Source organism: Monodon monoceros, unplaced genomic scaffold, assembly GCF_005190385.1.
Source record: "Monodon monoceros isolate NGI ecotype Baffin Bay Population unplaced genomic scaffold, NGI_Narwhal_1 Super_Scaffold_12, whole genome shotgun sequence".
NCBI lineage: Eukaryota > Metazoa > Chordata > Mammalia > Artiodactyla > Monodontidae > Monodon > Monodon monoceros.
The window spans coordinates 103,401,710-103,425,172 of NW_021703768.1; the positions used below are offsets into that span (position 1 = coordinate 103,401,710).

The 23,463-nt window shown below is 42.3% G+C and overlaps 1 protein-coding gene across 13 annotated transcripts in view; it reads right to left on the reverse strand.

Moving 5' to 3' along the window:
- The window catches only part of ZNF608 (zinc finger protein 608), a 744,094-nt gene that overhangs the window by 59,982 nt on the left and 660,649 nt on the right, over positions 1–23,463 (reverse strand). For all 13 annotated transcript variants that reach the window (XM_029216087.1, XM_029216082.1, XM_029216085.1 and 10 more), the window contains one exon: positions 1,635–1,890. In XM_029216087.1, the coding sequence (XP_029071920.1) occupies positions 1,635–1,890 (256 nt within the window). The remainder of the gene's footprint in view (positions 1–1,634; positions 1,891–23,463) is intronic.

Below are 23,463 nucleotides of genomic sequence, written 5' to 3' on the forward strand. Positions count from 1 at the left end.
CAATTCCTCCCAATGTGGTTGTGTAGTTCTGTTTTAAATGGCTTTCCAGTTAAAAGTACAAAGAGGGAGGAGCCCCAAAACCCCCCAAATTTCTAAAACCAAGAGTAAATTTTAACTGTTGCTCGGTTCTATTTGAGCAGATAAGAGAGCTTCCCGTATCTACTGCTTTCATTCCCTTTCTCTGGTCACTTCTTACATAATTCAATCTTGCTTTTTCCTTACTGATGCTATCCACAAAAGTTTTTAATCTAATTACCAAATCCATCCTACAAGAAGAGTACATTCAATGTAATATATAGAATTCAAATATTTTCCCCTTAAGTTTTTTTTTCCTATCTTGAAACAGCTTGGGCTGTTTTCTACCTTCTGACTACTATGCTTACACCTGTCACCTGATTTTCAGTCTTCATTTTTATTCTCATTCCCTAGTTTGTCACTGTTCTTAACTATTTTCTCCCAACTATTTCTCCCCCAACAATTACCCCCAATATATTCTCCTTTCCCATCAACTCAGCCTCTTTAGCATATATTTTACTTCCTCTCCTTTGAGTTTCAGCCCTCAATTTTCCCCCTTGATACAGAGGAACCTAAACAACGATTTTGTGTCTCAGATCCTTATTACCCTTATCTTTGCTCTGAACTCCTCTCCGGAAAGACCATGATATTGACAACAGTCATCTCCTTATCCTTAACCAATCCAGCTCAGAGGAAAAAATGTTTCCCCTGTGTTTTTTATTTTCCTTTGGTCCCCTGGTGTACCCTGGGGCATGCTTCCTTCTTATGTGCTCTCCTCTACTCACTCCCCCGTGGAGCAATGCAGCTCTCTCCTTGATATTCAGTCTCTAATTATCTGTTGGCCTCTGTCAAGGACACTGGCCATCTGAAACACGCTCTACTTGATGATCATATGAGATGTGAGATGTGGCCAACCATGGTCTGGATCCACTGTAAGTACGACATACACCTGATGTGTATTTCCAATAGCAATGAGACATTCACCCTGATCCATTTCTCTCGCACCTTGGGTTCTCTTGTGACTAATGAATAGCACTTGCCAGAGGGCTTGCTGGGTTAAGGGCCAGGAAGGTGCCATGTTTCCAGCCACAGAAAAGAACTGACTGGCTCAAATGGGGCTTAAGCCTTTGACCTTCGCTTCATTAGCTCTCAGCCCAACCAGCCACAGTCACATGACAGCAATGGCCCCTGCTAAATGCAGGAACCCTGTGTCGATTCAGAAGGGAAAATATAAGCCTCAACAACACGACGACACCCACACGGAGACAGATCTGTTAGCAAACCAAGAAGGAAATGAACTTGAGATCTATGTCCCATTCTGATTTCCATGACACCTCCTAGGAGAAAGGGTAACCTTCACCCTGCTTCTCACAGGCCTTCCAAGTTAGCGCTTAAAGCGGAAAACCACTTTGAGGGACACCAGATTGCTCGTGAATGTAAGAGCAGCCATGAACAAAAAGAGAAACATAGCTCTTATTTCAACAAAAATCGAGAGAGCATAGAAACCGCTTTTCTGTCCTCTCTGAACACCACACAGCAAATTCCCCTTACAGGTGGGACACACATACATCATGAGGAAGAGGGCATGGGAAAATAGATGAAAAATAAATTGTATTTACCTTCTTCTGTTTCATGCCACACGATCCCTTCCAAATTCACACTGGTCCCGGGTTCACAGGGCCCAAGACACTCTGGCTCTGTCACTACTCCAACTTCACACGTATTGACACCCACGGAACGAGTCCGAACCAAAAGCTGTTCAACCGGTGCTGCAATATTGGATGAAGATGGGGAAAAGTAGGAGGGCAGAATCTGAGGCGTGAGACTGCTGGAAATCGGCGGCGGTGGTGCTGGCACTGTAAACAGGGGGTCAACCTGAAAGACAGACAGGCTTACTGCAGTGGTGCTGCGTGCTCGGAGCTCTTTTCAATGCAATCTGTTTACATCACTTCCAGAATACATCACCATTCCAAATTCCATTTGCAATTATAATACGCTTTGAGTGTTTTAAGGGTGCCAAAATACAAAGCAGAATAGAAATAAGCATTCTCGTTTTTCAGGACACACAAGGTAAACACTGGAGCTCTAGCTTCCTGTGCTATAGACAGGCCTTCAAGGTCCTTCTAAATTCACCAATTAACGACCCTCAGCCTCCACAGATGGGAATGAAATATGCTTTGCCAAAGGAAGACCATTTCCCACTTGTCGTGAAATCGTGTTTTCAACACTGCAGTATTTTCCAAAGGCGAAACTCTAATAAATACCCATACAGGCATCGGTGGCCATTCAAGTACAGGAGATGGACTAAAATTGTTTTCAAAGTATTTTATAAACCATAATGAATTAAATCACTGCTAAAGTAGATTAACTACTCTGCCAAATATATGAAAGACATAAATTTGATTACACACACTGAAACACAGAAACTGGATATTATTAGCATGTATTAAGCACCAACTTTTAACTAAGTGCTCTACTGCAAAGTTTGGCAGAATTCAGATAAATGGAGAAATAAATACGTGTGCTCAACAGAATCTGAGCTTCTCCAATGCACAAATCTTTTAGTGGTTCAACAAAGGTTCCTGATGAGTTTGGACCAAGACTCAGCAGCCCTCTCTATGTCCGAAAAGAGACAGCCAAAACAAGATCTTGTGGTACGATAACTCCTTTGCACCCCGATCCTGAGGAGAGCAAGCAAAGGGGTCCTTCACCACAAAAAGTTTAGGAGTCAGGCCATAATGAAACCAAAGACTACGCATGTACTAAGTAGGTAGACGGTCAACAGACTCATTCATTCCTTCCGCCCATTTTAACCATTGTTGTGACTGCTACGGAATAGCTTTGGCCCTGCTGACAGGTTATCAAATGTGAAAGAGCCAAACACACAGCACGTCTGCGCCAGGATTCCACATCACCTATGTCCTCAGGCTGCACAGAGACACCACCTACACACAAGAGATGATACCGTATGTGTTTTATCAGTTGGGCTAACAAATTAGATGTGTAAAAAGGACACAGAGAAGGTTGTTCTGGTAAAATGCCATCTTAGTCTGTTTATATATTCTCAGTTAACGTTTGTAAGAAATCAACATTTGGCTAGAGACATAATATTATATAGTCTTTGTTCGTCAAAAAAAAAAAAAAAAAACCACACACACAAAAAGAGTGTATTTCAAGAGAAGTCATATGAGGAAATGTGCTCCTAGATAAACAGCTGAAGCAGTCATCTGTGTGGGCTCCTTGTTCATATGACTGTAGGAACTATTTCTACAGTTTGCATTTCACTAAAATGATACAGCAACGTTCACATGCCCGAGTGATCCAAGATGCAATAGAACAGCCCTTCATCCAACTGCACACTAAAGAAACTTAATTTCCTGCTCTCGAAGCTGCCATAAAACTCCTTTTACCCCATGCTTTTTATCGTTCTTCCTTCTTGATCACAGAGCCCAAGAAAGGAAAGCATTTAACAGCCCCAAACACCAGATCTGGTGATTTATGCTTTTGTGTAAATGCAGCTTAACATGGATCAAAGTTCACACTGATAGTTCCTATTTTAAAACTGAGCTGACAAATGAAGAAAGGGGTTCTGAGGAAGAAAATTTAAGGAGGACAGGGGAAGCCAATGCAACCTTGTAGTCTTTATTACAACTAAAAGATTGCGTGAGATTGAAATCACTTTCTAGAATTTAAAAAAGGACCAAGGAAAATTATAAACCACTATACTGCACATTTTTTTTGCGCATGATTCCCAACAACCTCTTAATCTGTATAGTTAGTTGTCAACTGTAATTTGGTGCTACACATGTAAACTGAAAAGACAAAATGGAACAATATTCTCAAGATATCCTTTATATCCTTGATCGACAGCGTACATTAATTCCAAGAGAACAAATATAGCTTCAGTTAGATAAACAAGAAAATGGAATAAAATAAATGAGGTGAGGAGTCTCAGTATCGACTCTCTAATTTTGAATTTCAGGACACCCTGGGGCAACACGTACAACAGAAGTTATAGGGACAGGGTGTGCTGACACCGGAACTTCGGCCCCACCTCCCACATTAATTAAGCTTGTGACTTGGGAGAGTCATTTAACCTCACCGAGGCCCATGTTCCTCAACTGGAAAATGTATTCTTTGGCCTTCTAATAGTGATGACGAATCCTCTCACAACAGAATTTCTAGACCAAACCCCTATTTCAGTATAACTCTGCTCATGAATATATTTGTATAGAGATACACTCACATACTTATTTGGGATATTTATGTAATTTCAAAGATGAAGCTTCTAAAGAATCTAGAAGCTTGATGGGAGAGGCCATGGTATCCTGGGCCTACCAGCAAGTTAACTGTACTTATTTCCATTAACACAATTCAAATGCAGTGAAAACAGTTCAGCTGATGACATTTAAAGAAGGGACCTTGGAGCCCTGTGCATGCTTGTTTTAAAATGAGAAAAGTAAGGTTCAGAGAAGTTTGACTATAAATATGAACTTAACCATAAACAGCCCCCCAATGTGGTAACAGTCTAAAACTCTTAAACTTGATAGGAGAACTCCATAGGTAATATAGTTTTAAAGGTTCAACTCTTTGACTTGCACAAGTGAATTTCTCTTAGTTTTTCCACTGCACTCACTTCCTCCATGTAGCTCAAAACTCCCGTTCCCACAGGTACCCATCATCATCGTCATCAGTGAGAGTAGAAAAGGGAACTTTCCTCCCTTGAGATTTCAGGATTTAGAGTGGAGAACAAAGACCTCCCATGTGGTCTACTGGGGGTCCCTCTCCCCCAGTGCTCAGCAACTGGAAAAGGGGTGGGGAATGATAGCTACTCCCAGAGGCAGGTTTTATTTGGCAGGTATGTTACTTTTAAAAACCTTTTCACTTGTTGAGCAACACAAAAAATTAGGGAAAAGTCTGAATTTCCACTATCTCGTAACATAATAATCGGCTCACGTGCTATGCTGGGCCCACCTTCCTCGTGGCATCAACTGACAGGCCTGAGCTTCCCTCAGCCTGCAGTGACCTACCCAGGCACAAGCAGGGAGTTGGCGTTTCCAGCTTTTCTGAGACGACCACAGAACGTTGGCGGTAGAAGGTCATCTAACCCAACGTACTCATTGTAGACAAAACCGCGGCCCATATCTGTTTGTGTGCAAGGGCAATTAAGCATCTCTAGGGGCAGCCCCGGTGAGCATAAAAGAGCCGCATCCTCCAAGCAGGACCTTCACAGAACGGGTTCAACGTACACTAACACTAGAGACAAAAGAGGGGTGAAAGGGAAATAATTCAGAGTGTGGCCATTTCTTCCTACCAGCTAACACCCCCAGTGGGAGAAGTTTCCCTCAAAAAGGTTTTGGTTCTCTTGTGTATCTCATGGTAGCTAATACACAGACACGTGACACCATACGTAATGCAGGATTTTGAAAGATCTTCAACAGTTACTGTTGCCCTATACAAAAGGTCAACTCCACTGCACCCTGATTTCTCAGTCACTCACTGATCATACACTGAAACGTAATTTCTTCACCCAATGAGGCTCCTTAAGACAGAGAGCAGCAACAGTTCCCATGAGGGAGTCCGGGGAGGAAGCAACATACACTTGGACTTGGGTAGTGATAAACCTCGGGTTGTGCTGGATTCAAATCCTGACCTTGGTGGTACTTGCTTGCATGGGACCCTGAGCAAATGACCTGGCTACTCTAAGGCTCAGTGTCTGGACCTAAGAAATGGGAATAAGAATAACAATAACCTGCACAGGGTCGTGGTGAAGACGGCAATGAGATAATTCATGCCCAGTGAAAGCTCTGCGTAGTGCTTAGCTCAGTAAACAATGACTTTGAAAGAGAAAAAAGAAAGTCCCTGGTCTGATATTACAGTTCTCTAACCCTGCATCCACTTTTACAAAGCTCCTTTTTATATCTTACTATGTTTAACATAAATCTATAATCCTCTCCAAATGCATGGTTAAGGGCGGTTAAAGTGTGTTAAAAGTATAAGAAAAAGGGCTTAACCCTGAGAAGCTCAGCCTGAGGAAATACTGCTCCTTTCATACACTGGCATCTGGCAGCCGTCCACCGGCTTAATCCAACCCCACTTTATAGCAGGCCCTGATGAGTCCTACACTTCTAGAAAATCTCCTTCTACTTGTCTCTAGCTGTACCTCTTTTTTTGTGCACTGCTCTCCCCAAAGTCTCCTTTTATTCACCTCAACTCGATCACATGTCCACCCAATAAATAATTACTAACACACCTGCTGTGTGCCAGGCGCCGCTAGCAAAGCAAGAGTGGGCAAGACTGTAGCAGTAATCAACATACAAATCCAGCAAAATTACAAGTGTCGCTGCAGAACCTCATCCAAGGGGCTGTCCATGGTGGCCTGAGCACAAAAAACAGCATGTAGAAGACAGTGCGGGGCAGGGATCAGTCTCTGGATATGGAATCCATCTCAACCTTTAAGAACCCTTGGCAAGTTGCTTGATCTGTCTGGGACTCAGTAGCTTCATCTGTAAAATGTAAATAACACTTGGCTGCTAAGGTGACTACTGCCTGAGCTCATTCAAACAACATTAGCCCAGGGCCCAGTACGGAACAGCCCTCAATAAATAAAAGCTATTGCCATTGTCAATATGATTATTATTATTACAAATATACTTGAGACCTGAACTGAAAAGAAAACAATAGGTGGTTTGGCCCTTTAAAGCCAAATGCTAGGATTTGCTACGTTCAAAAGCAATTCAAGAGAGGCAGTTACAGCTACCTTTCTGGAGGGAAGTACCCTAAAACAGTAATCATCAGATATTCCATTTAAACACTGATGGGGAATTATTAGTCAAATAATACCAATAAATGGAATAAAAGAGCAGAAGAGAGAACTGGCCGGCTTTAGCGATAGTTGCTTTGTCAGAGCTCTTTTCTGTTATCTTGACGGGACACTGATGGAACCTGCCAGAGCCCAAAAGAGGAAAGCAGGAAAGCAGCCATCTCCAGTGGGAAAAAAAAAAAAAAAAAAAGACCCATAAGTCTAACAGCTGGTGGTGGCAGCCTGTCAAACTGAGGAAAGTTAATGTCAAGAACAGACGCGCGGCAGTCTCTCACTGTTATTTTTGCATGATTATTCCCAGGTGTTGGTGCACGCTGAGCAGTAGCCCGGCTATTTATCACTCGAGAGAGCCTAAGAGTATGGGAGTAGGGGAGCAGAGAGGGGAGAGGGAGGCGAGGAAGAAAAGGTTATTTACACAGATAGCGGCACTTAGGGTGTGTAATCAGAGGACTGGGGGAAAAAAATCTGCAGAGAGATTCTGGCAATATTTTCTCTGTTCACCTTATTTCAAGAGCTTCCTGAGTGCCGATGAGCAAGGAAGGCTGCAAAGCTGGAGCGTGAGTGGCAGCAGCTTTGCATCACGCGAGCACGGACTGTGGCAGCCGGTGATGGGTTTCCAGGACCCACAAACTGACAGCAAGTGAGGAGGGGTCACCAGGGCACTCTGGCTCCGCTCAGACCCAACAAAGGGACAGTCAGGTGGCTCTGCTGCGGGGAGGGCTAGCGCTGCCAGGCAGAGGGGAAGGAAGTTCACAGCCTGGAGACGGGCAAGCCTCAAGGAAAGATTCCCTCCCACACCCCGTGGCAGGTCTGAACCCCCACTGGGGAGCCTGCCCAGGTTTCTGCCATCTGTTGCCACAAATCTCCATGCTCATCTTGCTCTTAACCCCTCAATCCTGGGATTCTCAGGTCACCAACAACCAGAGCGGGAGTGGTGTTTTATTATTTTGCTCCGAGTCAGTATTTTTACCTTCTATGAGCGCGCCAGGGCACAATTACTTAATGCTCACATTTTCTCCATATCCTGGTATTTGGCTGTTTTATGAGATTGCCCACAGTCACCTCTTTAATTTAAAAAGCATCAGACAGAGACTGCACTTCGTGTAGGGGAAATCACAGCTCTTTAAAGGTGACCACTGGCGCAGTCTATCACTTTGCATTTTAACTACCCTTTCTGCCTGACATCACTGCTTCATGAGTAGAGCAAGGGAGCTTAAAAAATGGTTTCCTTAAGCACCGATCTTTTCCCCAAAAGGATTCGTCAAGGGTAAATTTCCATCCCTGTCAGACACAACTGCAACAGTTGTATTTCTGTCATTCCTAAGTCTATCTTTCCTACATGTAGTGAAGACTTTTCCGTCTAGAACGGTGATCAGGGCAACACGCGCTCTACAACTTGCCGCCACACAACAGGGGCAAACTCTTACTAAGGGCCGACTGTGCACCAGGCCCCCATATGTTGTCTATCTCCTTTGACACTCATTATGTCCCCATTTTATAGAAGCAGAAATTGAAGATCTCGGAGGATGGGCAACTTACCCAAAGAGCTGAAATTCAAGGCCAAACCTCTCTGATTTCCAAGTCCATGGGCTTTCTTGTAAAACCACTAATGACATCAGTAGCTACTGTTTAACACATATAACACAGGAGGGATTATACTGGGCATTCTCCCATTCAGTCCTCACAGGCTATGACTGAAAGTACTTTACAGATGAGGAATAAGAAACTTAAACTTAAAAGGTAACTTAGGGTCAGTGGCTGAGCCAGAATTTGAACCCACATTGGTCAAACGGCAAAAGAAACTCTTCTCATTGTAAAAGAGAACACAAGATGTTTGAAACCTATCTCCCCAGGTAATTTCTGACCCTTTTCTGCATGTTAGAAGGCACGCATCTGCTCACTTTTCTCAACACCTAGTTCAGAATGGTGCACCTCGTTGTGTCCAAGCAAATACTGCCATCCCTCCAGAAACGTCAACTAAAAACCTCACAGAAACCAAAGCTCAGGTTTTGTTTTGTTTTGCTTTTACACATCTTTATTGGAGTATAATTGCTTTCCAATGGTGTGTTAGTTTCTGCTGTATAACAAAATGCATCAGCTATACATATACATATATCCCGATAACCCCTCCCTCTTGCGTCTCCCTCCCACCCTCCCTATCCCACCCCTCTAGGTGGTCACAAAGCACCCAGCTGATCTCCCTGTGCTATTCGGCTGCTTCAGGTTCTGTTTTGCTGTTGTTATTGTTTGAAATCATCCGACTCCAAAAGCAACAGCTATGTTCAATGACTAGGAATCATACCATTATTTTCATTTTCTCATCCCCAGGTATAAAGACCAGAGACCGCCCCAAATAAAAAGCCAAAGTACTTTTTAGCTGTTCAAGTGCTTTTAAAAGCTTCTCCGTTGAACAGGTAGGACTCAGCCTGGGGCTGAAACAGGGCTCTGGCCCAGGGGGCCAAGACGGATGCTTTCTTTCCAACCAGGACCCCAGCCACGCTGAAATCGCAGAATGCCAACCCAGGGTCTCTGTGGCGCTGCTTGGGGGTGGTGGTCAAGGGAAGGTCGCTGACTATTAGCGTGTCACTCCAGAAGTGACTCCATACGTGTAGGTCACAAGGCAGAGGCACACACGGGCCAGCCACAGGTGTAAAATATATTTTAAACCACAGTGACGATCCTTAACTTCATTCTCTAGCCATGACAATTTTTCAAAGCAAAAGAGAAGGTACTGAGTATGGAAAGACAGCGTAATTCAACTACTCCAGACTCAGTGTCTTAAGTTCTTTGATTGCTGTTTTGAAGCCAAACCAAATTCTCCCCCAGAAGGCCCTCCATCAGCTGTGCTGAGTTCCACAGGAAAGTGCTGCCAGTGGAGGTGGAGGGGACATGGGGACGCAGCCTCAGGCACTTTCCACAGCAGTTGTCACACACTTAGCCTCATTTGTGTTCTTTGCAAAAAAAAAAAAAAAAAAAATCTGTCCTATTGCTGAGCGACAGATCCTTCACCTGTTTTAAAAGTGTCGGTGACATCTTCCACTGCTCAGCAAGCTGGGCATGTTTTAAACAGCAGGAAAGGATCAGTGTTTTCCTATCTTGTTCGTAAGGGTTCTCTGATTTCCTCACATCCTGCCTATTTCCAAAGACACTTAAACACACACACACACGCACACACACACACAAAGAAAGGAGGCAGTGGTAAAAGCTATTTTAAAAAGGCTGTCTTCTTGGATTAAGCCTTTTCACAAGTCTCTTTACTTTGTATAAAGTTAAACTCCTGAAGAGTTTCACACAAATCCCATTTCTTTCAATTAGATCTGGCCCCCAATCCTAACAGTGAAACTTTTAAAAAAGGAGGCCCAGAGGTAAAACTCTGAACTTTTAACTCTGCATTTTGCTTCACGTGGGTGCACCTGTATCAGCGAGGAAATCAATTTCAAAATCCCTGACTACTGGGTATCCTGACTACTGGAATACTGGCCAGTATTCGTAGATACTGGCCATCAGTGTACTGCCTGTCTTTGCATGACCCCAATTTCCCCTTGAAATTAGGGAAAGGTTGGAGGCCTATCATCCTCAACCATCTCTGGACACAGATATGATTTAAAGAAGGGAAAAAGGAAGGGAAAAGAAGGAAAGAAAAGGCTGTTTGGGGAAAAAAAGAAAAATCACCTTATTCCTAATCCTCTCAACTAACAGCACTTCTTTTCTTTACAGTAGAGAATCTCACCTGCAACCACCTAAAAGGAATATTTTCAACGAATATTTTAGACATTTAAATTATGGACACAATACATGCTGGTCATAACAAGTTCAAACAAGGAAGTGCCGGAGTCGCACCTTATGGGAACTAAGATTGCACTTTGGAAAGGGTCAAAGCCCTGCTTTCCACAGCAGGGTGGGCCAACCACGGAAGGAGGCAGCTGTGACATCCTGCCCAGCATACTATCTTGGTACCATTCCCTCCCTGCAAAACCTAAACGCTGCTCACATAAATTCAGGTCTAAGATGCTCATTCAGCATCAACATCTTATCCCTCATCCTTCCATAACTTCCAAACACTGATTCAAAACAGCCATCACTCTCTTAATGCAAGCTTTGAAATTTTAATTTCATATCAAACAACTAAGTAAAGCTCTCCATAGTTCATCACAGAGATGGACGATTACAGAACGAAAGAAAATCACGAAGCTCCCCCAGCCACCTCCATACCTGTCTTCAAGGACACCCTGGAGACACTCACATTCATTCTTTTCTTTTTTTTTTTATCCTTTTTTAGATTTTTTTTTTACGTTCATTCTTATTTCAGCTCTACCGAAAGGCAAGAGAGTGGGCTTTCTCATCTGATTTTATAAACTAAGGAAACTAAAGTCTTAAGAGGTAAGTTACCTCGCAAGGTCAGGAGCAAAAGAAGAGACCACAGGCTATCCCAGTGAGGGCTGCCATGCCCTCTACCAAGCTTTGTGCCATTACTGAAACTTTTAAACTTCTCTTCTCACAGAACCTCCCAAACCCCAACAAAAAAGCTGCCCACAGGCCCAGAATTCTGTTTTCCCTCCTGAGAACAGAAGGAAAAGTCAGATTTTAAAAGTCAACAGGTCATTCTCCAGGGAGATCCTCTCTTCTAACAGTTTCTTATGCATCCTTCTAGAAACTTAATCCGTATAAAAAAATGCGGGGCAATGGGGAGGGATCGATTTTCATTTTACAGCCTTCTGTGCTTGCATGAATTTTAACATGAATATGTACTACTTTCATAATTCTTTTAAAAACTAGTTTTTAATAAAAAAGATGCTAAGCCATTCCACTTTAGAATAAAAGGAAGCAAATGCTAATGCAGAAGGGAGAAGGCACGTGATTGAGACTATTTCAACTCCTTGTGCAGAGGTCCTGAAATCAACAAGCCAACGTGTTACTGCGTGGGACTTAGCGTGTGTGATGGGAGATGGTGTATTGACCCTGTGTCCTCCTCTTTACAAGGGCTGCTGATTAAAGCTCCCTCACCAGTGGGGAAGTCGTTCACTCATCTTGGTGGCCAAGTGCCACCACGTACCAAGCATTGCTCCGTGAGCCCTAGGGGGCCCCAAGGATGCTGGGGAGACCAACAGTGGCTGCAGAGCAGTGTAGGGTCAGGGCTGCGGTGGTCAGTCAGGCCCAGGGCACTGTGGGAGCACCAAGGGGTGGGGCAGGGAGTGTTCAAGGTGGATCTGAAGGAACTGCAGGACTGAGCCTGGGGAAGGGTGGGAAGTGTGGGCAGAGCTGAGCCATGCTGGACGGCACAGTCGGTTAAGGGGCTTAGGGGGTCAGGAAAAAGAGGGAACATTAAGGATGGAGAAACAGACAGCTCGTGAAGAGCCCAGGTCAGGATAAGAATTTGGGGGGTGACTGCCAAGTTAGCAGAGAGCAGTGAGCATATGAACGTGGGGGCATGGGAGGATGGATAGTTTCTGTGGTAAAAAGGAAGCTGTGTGAGGGGGTTGAAACTGGAGGAAAGGAGGACAGTTAGGAAGCTACTAGAGTCACCCACGGAAGAGGGTGTGGCCGTGAAGAGGGTCGGGGGAGAGGCCATGCTCTGCAAGGTGGGGAAGCGGGGAGGCTCGAGGACCAGTTCCAGGTTTCTGTTTCAGGGGCTCAGGGAGTCATTCCCTGGGACAGGAAGGATGGGCGGAGGGTGGAGGGGCGATGTCTATCATGCGGATGGACAGAACGGTGTGGAGCTCCAGAGAATTATCTAGACTAGAGAGGAGTCACTGGCAGAGAGAGAGTGGTAAAGCCAGCAGAGAGGACGAGACGGCTCAGGGGAAATGTGAAAAGTACGAAGAGAAGGGCCAGAACCCTGCAGGCCCCAACACTGATGGGGCAGAAAGAGAGCAGGCGGCGTGTCTGTTGAGGTCACAGCAAACCAGGGGAGAGCTGAGTGACCAAAACCAAAGAAGAGAGGGTCCAAGGTCACCATGGTCTCGGAGGTCTGGTGGCCAACACCAAAGAGCAGTCAAGGGGAGACAGTGCCCACCCTTGGGGAGCTGGCTTGGGCCCCGCCCCGCCATCTACCAGAAGAGCAAGACTGCTAGCTTTTTAATAGCGAGCCCTTAAATTCACCCTAAAAGCCGCTGGCAGCCCCACATGGGGGCCCTATACCTCTCTGGAACCTTCCGTTTCAATCCAGGTGAAGAAATAATGACTCAACACCATGACTGCAGCCACCATGACTGCAGATCAGATGACTTGATCTGCGAGAACCCAGATTTCATCCCCAAATGCCAGCTCCTGCCGCCATCTCTGTGTCACTGGCAGCCACGATAATGATGAGACCTTCACTTCAGGAGGCTGTTATCACAAAACCGCTGGGCGTTCTGAGTATGCTTTTTCAGACTGCCCCCACCTGACCCTGCCCTCCCCCAAACGATGTCCTGAAGGGTCCAAGGCACCTCCCCTTGAGAATCAGTGCCAGACCCTAAACAGAGGTAAACTCGCTCGCCTTCCCTTCTATCTTCCTACTCTGGTACCTTTAAAAACACATCCCCTCGTTCCCTACATTCCTGCTCCCAGCCTGCAAGTCCCAGTTCCCCCCGTGTGAACACCCTGCCTTGCCAGTCTCCGGGCAACGATCCTTTACAGAGGAAGAATATCAGGAATGGTGTACCCTGCCTGGGATGTCTTTAGTCCACAGTCTAGTTCAAGGGGCAGCAAACAAAGGCCACTGGGCCAAATCTGGCCCACTGCCAATTTTTGGTACCGCCCACAAGCTAAGCATGTTTTTTACAAATGAAATGTTACAATCACTTTAATGATAACAACCACTAACTCTGAACCCATATGAAGTGAAATGTTATCACCCCCCCATAAAAAGAAAATTCCATTCTTCTCATTAGTAGACCTGTATTATAAACGAATTGTACTCTATTACTATCATTAGATTTTAATTTTCATCAATTAAAAAAAAATCTGTAGAGATTGTTTCCTTCCCTCATCATGTAAGGACCTACATATTATCCATGATTTTGCATCTGGGCCCACATGGTTAAAACAGGTACTATGCGCCCTTTACAGAAAAAGTTTGCTGGCCCCTGCTCTAGGTTAATGGGAAATGTTGGTCCTTTCAATAGCTCACTTAGGTTCACCGGTGGACTCCAATGAATGTTACCAGGGAGAGGGAAAAGGGATGAGATGGGGGGTGCTGGAAAAGAGCAGGAAGGAAGGGAAAAAGGAAAGCAAGAAGGAGTATAGGAGTAAGGAGTAAGCACATAGATTCATTTCTGAATGAGGGAAAAAGAAAAAAATTTTTTAATATACTACTATGCTTAGCTTTCCCATCAAAAATCAGGAGTCATAACCCACAAAAGAGACACAGGAGGTATACTTCAATTCTAACTTAAGCAGTCATGGCTTTAAAAACTCAATAAATATTTATTGAACATCTCTTTATTATGACAGCTTGGCACTAACATAACGATAACCAAGACAGCCAAGATCCCCCCCTGCACAGAGCTTACACACAAGTCAAGTTTTTTGAAATAACGACACTGTTGATAAATTATACCTCTCTATTCCAGTAGAGGGATCTTAAGCACCCTGTGTAACTGCAATGTGTTTTGGGTCACATTTTTAATCTTGAAAACCAGGATATTTTATCTTAATTTTCACTGGCTTAAGCCAGTGAATGAGATGAAATTATGATTCTCAAATACATTTGGTTGGGAGCTAGAAATGAATCAAGCGATCCCAAAAACTTGGGTTCTTTTATCCAGAAGTCTAGTCATAAATGGGACAACTAGGATCATCAGTTCCAGAAGCCACTTCTCACAGAGTATCACGACGGACAGGTCAACGTCTCATGCCAAGTGTCCCACTAACACTTCTAAACTGAGTAAGAGCGTGTGTTCACAAATAAGTCTCTGTGTTTGACTCTCAGATCACTTACGTTACTAGCTGCATCATCTTACAATTTCACTTAGCTCTGCTAAGCCTCAGTTTCCTCACCTATAAAGTGGGGATTGCAGTGTATAATGTTACCAATTTGCAATTAATGTAATGTACACATGAAATGAGATCACCCATATCAAGCCCTTATCATCCCCATCCTGTAGTAAGCGCTCAGACAACATGAGTGGCCCCTGTCATCCACACACAGTTTCCACCAAAACCACAAAAGCAATGTTTTCAGAACTTATTCAGTGTGTCACATGGCTAAACCAACACCTTAAAAACCTGCTCCTATGGTCTCTGGAAACCAGAGGAAGGTTTTTCAAATGAAATGAAAAACTTCAAAATATCTGGAGATAAATCTATAGTCAAACATTTGCAGTTACTTAGAATCAGGTATATGATTTGATTTGATTTAGGAGGAACAATGAATTTTCCTCTTCCAGAAACTGGTGTCCTGGGAGGAATCTTAAGTCTAATAATGAAATCAGGATTAGCGTCCACAAAATGGCATTAAGAATGCTTGCCTTAGCTATTTCATAGGGGTACTTCAAGAATCAAACTGAACTGAATACGGTCTCAAAAGAAAGCACAAATATAAATTTTAAAAAGTATACTATCACACTCACTAATCCAGTTAGTTACTCTCTGGTGTCGAAAAGGAATGAAGGCTAGCAGGGGGTGGGAGACAGGGTCACACTATCTTAGCATCTGTATTTCCAGAATATTTAATTTTACCATGTGTCTTATTTCAGGATATATTTTAGATGGCTACAACAAATTACTAAGACTAATTTTTAGGGGCAATTCACTCAATCTCATACCTACCAAAGAATACCTACTCTAAATCCTGTTCACATAGAACCATAAGAGATCGGCTCCAAAATAAACAGGTAGCCACGCTTTTTAGTGGATATGTAACCAATGAATAAGAAATTCGTGTATGATGCATCCCCCAAAACAAAGCAAATGATGGAGGACATATTCTATACATGAATACCAAACAATAAGCACCCTGTGGGCGATGGAACTTTCCATATTTATGTTAAAATGTATATTTCTAGTACTCTATCCCCTAATAGTACAGTAAATTCCAGTCCGTTGCTAAACACCTGCAAAGAGAGTTAGCATTAGACTAAGCTAAATTTAAATCTAGTTGATTTGAATTATGATTTAAATCATCAGTCAAGAAGAACTGGTATCTTTTTAAAATTAAAAAGCGCATACTTATTTTTGCCATAAAGGTAATAAGCTTCATAAAACTCACAGATAATATACATATACTGCTTTTTAAAAAAATTATTTAAATATGGTATAAAAAATCTTTAAAATATTCCAATTATTTTTAATATTAACATATAGCTCTTACATATGCATACATATTTTATATGCTCAAAAAGACTCAATACCTCTTAAGAGATTTTTTTGTATTTTACAGCTACATCAGAAACTCTAATACTATTCCTTTATATATCAAAACTAAATGAAGCATCCATTTACATCACTGAAAGACTATCTTCTCTAAGTTAATCACGAATTTTTCCCACAGAGCATTAAAATCTAATAGTCATAACCAAAATAATTTAAATTGTTTTGTTTAATTTTTTTTAAAGGGCATTTCCATAAAACAGATAATCAACAAGGACCTACTGTATAGCACAGGAAATGCTACTCAACACTCTGTAATACCCTAAAAGGGAAAAGAATCTGAAAAAGAATAGATATATGTATAACCAAATCACTTTGTTGTACACCTGAAACTAACACACATTGTAAATCAACTATACTCCAGGATAAAATAAAAATTAATAAAAATAAAAAATGAAAAGGGCATTTTCTTCAACGGCAAATCATTTTAAGATAAGCAGCTTATTAATCATCTTTATTCTTCAATGCTAACACTTATCAAAAGTGAGGACTTGGGCTTTCCTGGTGGCGCAGTGGTTGAGAGTCCGCCTGCCGATGCAGGCGACACGGGTTCGTGCCCCGGTCCGGGAGGATCCCACATGCCGCGGAGCGGCTGGGCCCGTGAGCCATGGCCGCTGAGCCTGCGCATCTGGAGCCTGTGCTCCGCAACGGGAGAGGCCACAACAGGGAGAGGCCTCCAAAACTCAAAAAAAAAAAAAAAAGTGAGGACTCAAGTAAGAAACTAAACTGGAGAAAACAGTTTTAAGTACATAAAATATCAAATAGTATATAAAAAGCACATCTATCAAGCAGTTGTTTTAACCAACCACTTTAAATATCTTTAATAATAACTGAAGCACTTTGATATCTTATGTGACTTCTGTTTTGTTTTGTTTTGTTTCAGTGGGGTGGGCTGGGGGAATTTGTTTAGGATAGATCTGGTATTAAGTGTGTTCTTCACACCTTCTTATATTCTAGAACTCTGGTAACTCTTTAAACTCTAACAATTTATTAACAAAACCTCTGCTCCTGGGACTTCCCTGGTGGCGCAGTGGTTAAGAATCCACCTGCCAATTCAGGGGACACGGGTTCAAGCCCTGGCCCGGGAAGATCCCACATGCCGCGGAGTAACTAAGCCCGTGCACCCCAACTACCGAAGCCCACGCGCCTAGAACCCGTGCTCCACAACAAAAGAAGCCACTGCAATGAGAAGCCCGCACCCCACAACAGAGCAGCCCCTGCTTGCAGCAACTAGAGAAAGCCCACACGCAGCAACGAAGACCAACGCAGCCAAAAATTAATTAATTAAAAAAAACTCTCCTCCCAATCTTTGCCACATAATTTTATTCTGAATAAAAATTGTACAGTTTGATAAAATATTTAACCTCTGACACACCTTAAGCTGACATAACTGTCTCTTAAAAGCAGTGGTTTTAAAAACCAGTTTTTAAAAAGCCAGTTCTTAAAATCACAAATAATTATAAATACTCCTTTGAAATCTAATATTTCATCTCAAAATTTAAGTGAAGATTAATTAACTAATGTTAACAAAAAGATTTTAAGGGGCTTTGGAATAACGCAGGCCCCAAGGATATGTAAAACTACGGTAGAAATTAGTCTTCCTTTTTTTTTTTTTTTTTTTAACTTTTATAGATGAGGAAAGTTAGCTCAAGGACACAGGAGTTTATAGCAGAACAAAGGCCCAAGACTCAGCAGAGGTTCCCAATCTAAACTCCTTGTGCGCATGCAACGTGCAACTTGGTTTCACCTCTGCAGAGCCCAGGGCTCTGGGCAGAGAGGGGACTCTGGGTGTGTGTTGGGCCAGTGAGGTGTTGCCATATGGGCAGTGAAGGAGGACAACAGATATGATTTCTGTGGCAGTTACCTCTTCCCCTAGTAATAGCTTCTTGCTTTCTCCTGCCCTTGTACAGAGCGCAGTCATACCGCGAGGCATGGGGTCAACACACACTGTGACTTCACAGTGACAGTGCAATCTCACAGCTCTAGATGGCCGACCCCCGCCATGTCACAATCTGAGCAGAGGCACACATTCTGAGGACTTCCTCCCCAGCGGCCTCTTCCCTTCTTCTTCCAGAGTGCCACAGCTCCAACAGGCATGGTCCCACTCCATTCCCCTAGGTGTAAGTACCTAAGGCGAAAACACAACCTGGGACCCCAACCTGTACATCTTCCCACTGACAGCAGGTTATCTTTCTCTGCCTACCATTCTCCAAGGGCCTGGTTAGAGGAACAAACACATTCTCTTTCTCATGCGTTAGAAAGTCTAATATTTTGTCAAACAGAAATGAAAAATAAACCTAATCTAAGCTGTCATAGAATAGCGAGATGCCTCTGGCAGTTCTATCAAAGTATGAAGACACGTCGGGATGCTTTGAAGAAATGAAACTGCAGTTTATCAAGTGTGATTTATAAGCAACACTGATGTAGCTGGTAGATAACACTGCTGTCTAATCATTAGTAGTCAGACAACAGCCATGTGAACACATCAATTATGGGCCACTGCCAAAAGCCCTTGAGATCCTGGAGATTAACAGCCAATCCTCTGTTTTACAAGCTCACATCAAAAAGAATATTAATAAGAGGAGGGGCAATGTGAGAGCTTGTCAGAGTAATTCAGCCACTAAAACAAGGCACTTTTTTCCCTTCTCCTCTCTGTCGAATTGGCCCAAGGAAGTAGCTGGCATCAGCTACAAAGTGCAAAGCTGCCAATTTCTTGGGAAATGTTTTTCACTAACATATGGGAACTTGTAAGGGTCTGTAAAACAGCTATTTCGTGAAGAAAGGCAGGCAAGCCTTCATGTCCCTTTTTTAAGTACTGGAATGAAACAAATGGGGTCACTGTGGAATTAGTGAATTATTTTTAAATTATTAACAGTATGCGTGGAGAAGTATCCATTGACTTTGTCTCTACCCAATCAGAAATTTTGTAAAACCTCACATTATTCTTCTACTTCCACCAGCCAACAAAATTTAATTAACTAAGAGAAACAACTAGTACTACCCTACGCATTAATGAGCTTCTTCAAATCAACATGGTTCAGACCAAAGTAGGACAAAAATCAAAATGTGTGGTCTCTAAGTACTTAAATTCCTTCTTTCCAGCTACCTCAGGAAGAGAGATATAAACCCCACTGATACTTCTGCAGTTAGAATTAAGCCAGCTCTCACAACCCACACATAGAAAGCATTTGCAAAAATATATGTCACAGGCACAGCACTGATTTCATTTATATTGCTTTTAACATACACACCAGTGAGGACTGCTACATCTTTGTAAATGATCAGGTTAAACCAAATAGCTGGCAACTAAGGGTTTAGTGTGGTTCCAGCAGGCTCCCTAATACGAGAACATAAGCCACACTATAAAATGCATGGCCTGGGTTTCCCCTGCCACTGAGAGATCTGTTTGCATTTTTATTTGTAAAACACTCTATATTTACAGAGTGTTTTCCTAATATCTCATTTGCTGCTTATCATTTCAAAATCAGCATGGGGTGGTAGGAAAAATCATTAGGGGAGAAAAAAGAAGTATGGGGTCCCTGTCAGTTCTTAGGAGTCAAGCTATTTGGCCGCTAAGTAAGTTACTTCATTCAAGGGCTTGCTGACAAGCAATTGTTAAATCAAAGATTCTTTACCTGGGGTTCAAAGACTTTGTGGAGTCTGAGAAACCCTGTAATTACAGAAGCAAAGGTTTATGTTTGCACATAGGCGCACTTCTTTATTTTTTTTCCCGGAGAGAGAGTCCATAGATGCTCAATAAAATCATAACCTAGAATAGTCTTAAGAAGCATGGACCTAGTGTAAAGCCAGGGGCAAGTGCCATCCTCCTATTTCATTATAGTGCATCCTCAATACATGTTTGCAAAGGTAAAGGCACTGCATTAGTTTCTTCACCCATAAAACCAGAACTGTAACATGTTCTCTGACGACCTTCGAAGGCTATGGCTTTAGAAGTACTTAAACATAATTGAAGGTATTAATAAATTCAACAAACATTCCTTGGGCAGCAAGATGCTAGGCGCTGTACAAAGACTAATAATTATTGATTGCACTTTTGATATTAGAAAGGAAATAGCCTTCTGAGTAAATAATGCACCTGGGAAACTTACTTGGGGTGGGGGGGTAGGGGGGTGTCCTCAGAAAAAGAAACTATTCCCCGGCTTTATTGATGCTTCATTAGAAGCTCACTCCAAAAGATGTTACAGTTTTCAGTTATGGGCATCATCATCTTTTTTTTTCACCTGTGATTATGAGATTTCTTTTCTCTAGCAGTTTTCCAGCCAAAGCTCTCTTATCGTCAGAAACTCTAGAACTCGTAGTAACTAACCACAACTGTGCCCTGGCCACCTAACACAGCAACACTGGAAGAGAAGAAAAAGTCTTTCACAAGAAACACATAGAGTCTCAATCTATTAAATGTATATTTGCAAGTGCATTTATTTTGAAAAATATATTTTAATAACATGTTGAGTTTAATAGGCAACTTCAAGGTAAAAATCAAACCACTGTTCTATTTAACAACAGTTACGACTATGAATGACATATGATTATAATCAATGAATATACACCAAAGCTGTCAGAACAGGATGTGCTCCAAGTTCTTAGACAAATTTCACCAAAGATAAAGGGGCCAAATTCATCCCTGAGTTCCTGAGATCTTATTACACTCCAAACTCCGGAAGTGGCTTTTTTTTTTTTTTCCAAAGTTAGATTGTTAACTCAGTTTAAACAATTTTCCTAAGGTCACGCCTAAGCTGTAAGCTATAATAGTCACTTCTCTCTCACTTGAATAATGACTTTTCTTTTGGGGAGTAGCCTTCCATTTTTGCCCTGAGGGTTTTGCAGGTGACAAAGAAATCATCAGACAAAAATCTGCCAACAAACAGGATGCCACAGCAATCTGTTATTCTGACACAGCATAACTCTTCCGGGTAAAGCATCTTTATCTTTAAAATTCAACAGACACGCTCTAGCAGACCCAGGCAGGCCGGTGCGATATAACCGATTATATACAGATGATGGTGCTTTAGAGAATTAAAAATGCCACATAAATGCAAGATATACCAAAATCCTGATAATTCCCAGCAACGTTTTTGCCTATGATCTCTGCATGGAAGAAAGATAGAAGACGTGGACCCTGTGGAGCCTGGCTCAAGGCCCTCCTCTCTCTACAACCCTACTAAGAGAGAAGCCAGGTCAGCAAGTAGTTACCAAGCGTTTCCTAGAATCAGGCACAGTGCTAGATGCTGAGGGGATCAAAGTAAGTAAGGTGGAACCCGTGCCCTCCAAGGTCTCAGGCTGGCAGGGGAAACAGAAGAGGTAGAAATCAAATACACATGTCTCCAGTATAGCAACTAGGAGTGGGGAGAATTACAACTCCTTTTGGAACTAAAAGGACACTCAGAAAACAGTCCAAGAAGCAACTAAGACACAGTGGTCCAAGAAGAAACTAGGCCCAAGGTCATGAAAGAAGACAGCACCAAAGCATCAAGTGGGACCCAGTCTCTCAATCCCCAGTCCCTGAGCTTCTCCCCTGGATCATGACCCAGGCAGGAATCAGAGTAAAGGACTTGCTACAGGGAACAGTCTACCTGAAGGCGCACAGGGCCAACATCAGTAGGGCTCATTGGCTATGCTCTGCTGACTAAGAGGACACGATAGCAACCTGGCAATTTTCTGAAGCCCAGCGGGTCAGGAGAGATGACCTACTCCAAGTGCATGCTTCATACAGTCTCAAAACGTGTGAGGCAGTTTACTCCTGCCCAAACCAAATGGTTAACTAAGCAAAGCCATGGCCATCTTTACTACGTAAGTAGTTCACTGTGCAGGCATGCCTTTGCTCTAGGAGTCTAAGAAACACTAGCAAGGGTGTTTACCAGGCTCTAAATATTCCTAGGGCTGGAACTGCAAATCATGAGTCCTTCCTGCTCTCCCAAAAAGACTTCTTCAAATGAGCGATCTGAAGCTTTTTCTAAATGCACCCAAAGAAGCCCCCTCCCCCCCACTAAATGGGTAGGGGACCTGGGACAGGGTATTTGGGGAAAGGAAAAAAATTAAGCACTCTTCAGGTGATCCAGACATACAGCTCTGATTAAGAAACAATGTCTTTGATTCAAGGATTTTGGATACTGGGTCAAATATTATTTACATTGAAATATAAACCCCAAAAGCCAGTAAGATGGAAATCATGTTCACCTTCAAGTTGAAAACTATAAAGATTGCCAATTACCATCAAAATAGTACAAGAAAAAAAAATCTTGCAGAAAGATCTTTCTCCACCAGTACAAAAACCAGAAGCCATAAAAGGAAATGAATTATAAACCTAACCACACAATTTAAGATATTTACACAGGGGGGAAAAAAACTAGCATAAACAGAATCAAAGACAAACGAAGAGACGGGGGAAAAAAAATTGTAAGCACATGAAAAAATATTTGTAAAACATGAAAAAAAGTATATTTAACTAATATACACTCAACTACTTTAAAATCGATAAGAAATGACCAACAACTCATTAGAAAATTACTCAGAGCTTATAAACTCTCAATATGTAGGAGATACAATGGCTTATAAACATAAAAAGTACAAATTTTTAAAAAGGACTACTATCTATCACAGGTTAAAGCCAAAAAATCAGAATTCACAGCATTAAATTGTACAAATACACACATTTCATGTTCCATTGTTGGTGGGAATACACCTGATGAAATCAAGTTGGGGGACAATCTTGAAATGCATTCAAAATGAGATTCACCAGAGCCTTCTGTAACTAGAAAAAAAGACTAGAAAACACATAAATGCTATTAGCAGAGGATCAGTTAAATAAATTATGGAATCAAAGATAGAAAGGGAACATATAATATCTAAGACACAGAGTTATGTGAAAAGAGCAAGGTGCAGATCTGTTTCTTTACTATGCTCTGATCTGTATAAGGAAACAAGATATATAAATATACATGCTTGAACACATGGAAACTATTTCAAGAAAGACATACAAAACTGTTCAAAGTAGTTGACCCTGGGGAGTAGGTCTAAAGGGGAAGTAAAATCTACTTTCCATTATATAATATTTGCATACAGCTTAACAATTTATGTACTCCTTTTTAAACTTCAGGTCAAATTTAAAGTATTTTAATAAATACAAATAGTTTCTTAGGGCCCTAGATCAGTCTCCAAAGTAGGAGGCATGTTAAACCCCCAGGGAGCATACAAGAACTCCAATGGGATGCAAGAAAAAAAAAATTAGAATTTCTATTTATACTATGACTTCATCA